This window comes from Arachis ipaensis, chromosome B02 (assembly GCF_000816755.2).
Source record: "Arachis ipaensis cultivar K30076 chromosome B02, Araip1.1, whole genome shotgun sequence".
NCBI classification, from domain to species: Eukaryota; Viridiplantae; Streptophyta; class Magnoliopsida; order Fabales; family Fabaceae; genus Arachis; species Arachis ipaensis.
Genome location: NC_029786.2, coordinates 94,912,011 through 94,916,829, shown reverse-complemented (window position 1 = coordinate 94,916,829; position 4,819 = coordinate 94,912,011). Strand labels below are relative to the sequence as shown.

General features: G+C 28.9%; 1 protein-coding gene across 1 annotated transcript; it reads left to right on the top strand.

Annotated features, from left to right (window-relative positions):
• Nucleotides 1-3,157, top strand: LOC107628484 (gamma-interferon-inducible lysosomal thiol reductase-like). The gene is made up of 5 exons (XM_016331137.2): nucleotides 1-434; nucleotides 1,225-1,290; nucleotides 1,448-1,585; nucleotides 2,277-2,369; nucleotides 2,917-3,157. Exons 1-5 carry the CDS (start codon nucleotides 123-125, stop codon nucleotides 2,995-2,997), a joined length of 690 nt encoding a protein of 229 aa, XP_016186623.1. The 5' UTR covers nucleotides 1-122; the 3' UTR covers nucleotides 2,998-3,157.

Genomic DNA, 4,819 nt, shown 5'->3' with positions numbered 1-4,819 from the left:
TCAAACCAAATATTCTTCCAAATTTCACAGTTTACACACTCTTAAACCTAAAAAACACTGTACCAAATAAGTCTCTAACTTTTCATGATCAAGAGAAAAGAAAAAAAAAAAAAAAAACAAAGATGGTTTCTGTTTCTGTTTCTCCAAAACCAGCAGCAATAACCATTGTGATGGCATTAGTCCTTTTTTTCATCTTCATCTATGAATCAAAGGGTAGTGATGAGATTATTAGTCCACTTTTTGTTGCTGATCAGAATAATAATAAAGTTAATCTCTCAGTGTACTATGAAAGTTTGTGCCAACCTTGTGCTACTTTCATAATCAAGAATCTTTATGAGATATTCAACACTAATCTCATCAGCATTGTGAATCTCCAATTAGTCCCTTATGCCAATTCTCATGTCAATGTCACCAACAATTCCATATCATGCCAGGTTCTTGTTACTTTTAGCTCTAATTATATTATCTTCATTAATTTTGTGTGTTACCGGGAAAATATTGCCATTATTGATTTTAGTTTTGGTTGCTCTAGAGTGGTGATAGTTGATTACTTAATTGCCAACAGCTCAATTATATGAGAGAACTTAGAACTAAAAGGAAATGAGTTTAATTTATTTCCTTCTATTGATTCAAGAATTGATGATAACAACAATGTAATTAATCACTGATGCATTGCCACTCTTCCTTTTCACTTATTTTTCCTTACATAAAAAACTGAAGTAGACAAGGAAGTACAAAAGTAATTTATTATCAAGATTCAGGAGACTCAATAATGCTTGACTCATATATATGTTTACTATCTCAGTAAAAAACCATGACAGTTTTGTTCATTTCTAAAAGAAATTCTTATAACCTATCACATTTTGAAGAGGAGAAAGTGTAAGAACTAACTTTTGGTTAGTCAATATCGATAAGTAAAGTTGTGGACACCAGGCTTTGTTTCTGTACCACATTTTTAGACATGACAAAATTTCATTTTCATGTCAAGACTAAGGGACACCCCACATTACAATCCCACATTATAACTAGTGCAATCCATAGAATATTTATAAAATCTTCCATGATTTCAGCCATTGTTTATTTCAATATTTTTAATTTGTTTTCCTAAGTTTCCATTCGTAATTGGTTTTAAATTCTCTTTGTATTTGGACAAATATCTAACAAGAATACGATGTATAATCTTCAATGTTTGATTCACACTAATTATGCATGATAATTTGGCAGAATGGACAAGATGAATGCATTCTAAATTCTTTGGAATCATGTGCTATGAATCTATGGTCTGATGTGGTGAGTATAAGGTTTAATTTCTTCTCTAATTCTTTAAGATAAATAACACCTTAATTTCAAATGCTTTAATAATTTTCAATCATATTAACTGTATACTAAAATTAATTATCAATATAAAATATATATTAAAATACAAAATATATATATTATGATGCAGGGCAAGTATTATGGATTGATTTATTGCTTTGAGTTTCTAGCAATTGAGGGAAGAAGCAATAAGTGGCAGGATTGCTTTGATCAATTGGGTTTGCCTCTTGCATCTATACTCAATTGCAGCAGAGGAAATGGAACAGAGGTTATTTTTACATTTTTTTTAGTTTTTTTTCAGGCTAACTAAGATAAGATAACATAGCAATGTGAATTGGGAGTTTGTACTTGCTATGATATTCTATTTGGTTACGAGAAAACTAATATTTATCCACAAAAGTAGTATAAGAAATCAATTTTTAAACAGATAATATTAGTCAAATTTTGTTATTATAAACTATTTTTTTAGTTTTTATTTTTTGTTTTGTAGAATTTAGGATATAAAATTTAAGATTAAAAAATTATTTAATGTTAATTTAAAAAAATTAACTGTCTAGTTAATTAGATTGTGAAACTTTTCTAGTATTTATTTATTTATTTTCTATTTGACTACCGTGATTTATGGGCACATATTTGTCATTTTTCGTTTCCTAGCATACAGCTACACCTAAGTATGATTGCACGTTTCAATCAAACACTGTACACTATTATGGAAATTCATATGCAGTTAATTTTCATGGAAAGTTGATAACTAAGAATTTGTTAAATAATTTGATAAGTTTAACTAAATTATCATTTAACAACTCTCAGTTATCAATTTTACATAAAATTAACTCCAGGTGAGTTTCCACTATATACTAGAGTTGTAGATTTTTCTAACTTCTAAAGTCTTTTATTATTCCTCAAGAAAAAAAGTGTTATATTATTTTAACATTGAATTTGAATTTAATTATATGCAGCTTGCAAAGAAGTGCATTGATGAAACCACAAAGCTTAATCCACCCCATTCATTTCTGCCATGGGTGGTGATTAACAACCAGCCAATTGCCCAAGTTTGTCCTTTAATTTATCTCTCTTTTTCTTCTCATTCATGAACATATTGGTTTACTTAAAAAAATTAGTACATTTATAAATCAATATATTTGAGTAATATATATTATACTTGAATACATTTTAAAGTAGTAAATGAATTATTGATGTTTTTAATAAAACTTAGAAGGTAAGAAGAAAATAGGTATTTTCTGTATGTATTTTTTATTGAATGATTATAAAAGATAGTGCTACACATATATACAGCAGTGAGTATCTTTACAAATTTGCAATAACAATAAAATTAGTGAAAAGATTTTATAACTAACTTATTTTATAGAAGAAATACCTATAATATGTAAAATATAAAGAAAATGTGATGTAGTAGATTAATTGATTTTTTCGTTCTGATCATTTTGAGTGAGCTAATTTAAAATCCTTTTGTTGGAGTCATGGACTGATGAAGGTGGTTGGTTTAATAGTTTTGATTTTGCTAGATCATAATTAATTATAATTATGTACACACTCATCACAAAGACTAATGATGTTTTTGTGTTAATTCATGATCAGGACTATGCAAATTTCACGTACTTTGTTTGCAAGGCTTATAAAGGCATTGCTGTTCCAGATGCTTGCAATCCTATTCGTTAGAAATGAAATGAAGGATTCAACTTTGTTATCTTTTTTCCACTCTTGTAAATTGAGAGCTATATAATTAAAGAAAATACAGATTCTCTTAAATATTAAACAGTTATAAATTTTTTACTATTGAAAAAAATAAGATATATAAATTTTTGTGTTGAAAAATTAAAAATATGATACTGAGTCTCAGTCTCTCAGTCTCTATCCTAGTACTTCAAAACAAACGCTACCTAAAGACTTGTGTGTTTATGTAAGAAATATAATGCTAATGCAAATTACACAGTTTAGTGTTTTGCATTTCCAATCATTTTCATCACCTTTTTAATATTCCTCATCTGCTCAGTGGTGGTTTCTGCAAAAAGAAACAAATCATCATCTGCAAACATTAAATGTGAAATGACGCTGTCTCTTTCTTCTTACTTTCATAGGTTTTATATATGTTTTTGAATCTGGTCTTTAATGAAGTGGGAGAGTTTATATAACAAAAAGGTATACCAAAATTGAGTCCTCTTATCTCAACCCTCTATATAGTACAAAATCCTCTGTCCTGCTTCCATTCCAAATGATGTTATAGAAGACCAAACTAATGCAACTCATGACAAGAGTAAATAAGCTTTGAGAAAATTTAAAGTTATGAAGTCTATGCTCAATGAAGTTCTAATTAAGTTTGTCGTAAGCTTTCTCAAAATCAATCTTGATGGTCATAAATTATTTTTTTCCTTTCAACCTCTTCATTGTATTTATCATTTCTTTAGCTATCAAAATATTATCTTGGATTTTTCTTCCAAGAATGAAGCTCGATTGATAGATAGCTATTCTATCATTAAGGTGAGGTTTAATCCTTTTCTTTAGAATCTTGGTTATAATCTTATAACTCACGTTGCATGGCAATATAGGTATGAATTGTTTGATGAGGTTAGGATTATTTAGCTTCGGCACTAGTGCTAGTAAGGTTTTGTTGCAAAGTCCAATGAGGCTTGGATTTCTTCTACAATTCTAGATGAAATCACAAACTTTTTCTCTCATGAGCTCCTAATTTTTCTTGTATATAAGGGTTGGAAAACCATCGCTTCTTGAGGCTTTCAGAGATCCGATGTTGTGAGTAGCATTCTTTATTTTCAATCCTGTTAGTGTAGCCATAAAATTCCGGCAATCCAAATCACAAAAATTAGGTTGATTTAAATGTAATCTCCCAATCGGAAGAATACTTACATGATCTTGGTAAAGGCTCTGGAAGTGGTTGATTATGTGTCTCTTTAGGTCTTCCTTTTCTATCTATTCTCCTTCAGAGTCTCTGAACTTGTGTATCTTGTTCTTTCCTCTTCTGATGATGATTTTAGTATAGTAATATCTAGTGTTCCTATCCCCTTCTTTCAGCTGTTGTTGATGGAATCTGTAAACTCTAAATGGAAGGTCCACATAGCCTCGGACCTAAAGGGTCTATTCTGAACAACAATCCTATCTTTATCCATTTTAATGAGAAGAGGGTGATGGTTAGAGTTAGTTCTAGGCAAGACTTCAATAATTACTCATAGAATCTGTTGGGAATAAGGAGTATGACCACAATCGAATCAATCATGTCTCAAATAATTTGTTATTATTATTATTATATTAAAATGTTAATATAATAAGGTCCTTAATTAAATTTAGAGATTTATCATTGTGATAGTGATCATAATATTAAGAGATAAATCTTTTATGATTTAATCTAAATTGTTCTTGGTCATAGGATTATTAAAAAGGACATTAATAATCCGGAAAGATCAATATATATATAATGGTCTTCATTGGATGAAGATTAATAGATCTCATTTATTAAATTATATATATA

Coding starts and splice junctions, on each gene's coding strand:
- LOC107628484 (XM_016331137.2), top strand. CDS start 123: ATGGTTTCTGTTTCTGTTTCTCCAAAACCAGCAGCAATAACCATTGTG. Junction 435..1,224: donor ACAATTCCATATCATGCCAG/GTTCTTGTTACT, acceptor ATAATTTGGCAG/AATGGACAAGATGAATGCAT. Junction 1,586..2,276: donor GCAGAGGAAATGGAACAGAG/GTTATTTTTACA, acceptor AATTATATGCAG/CTTGCAAAGAAGTGCATTGA.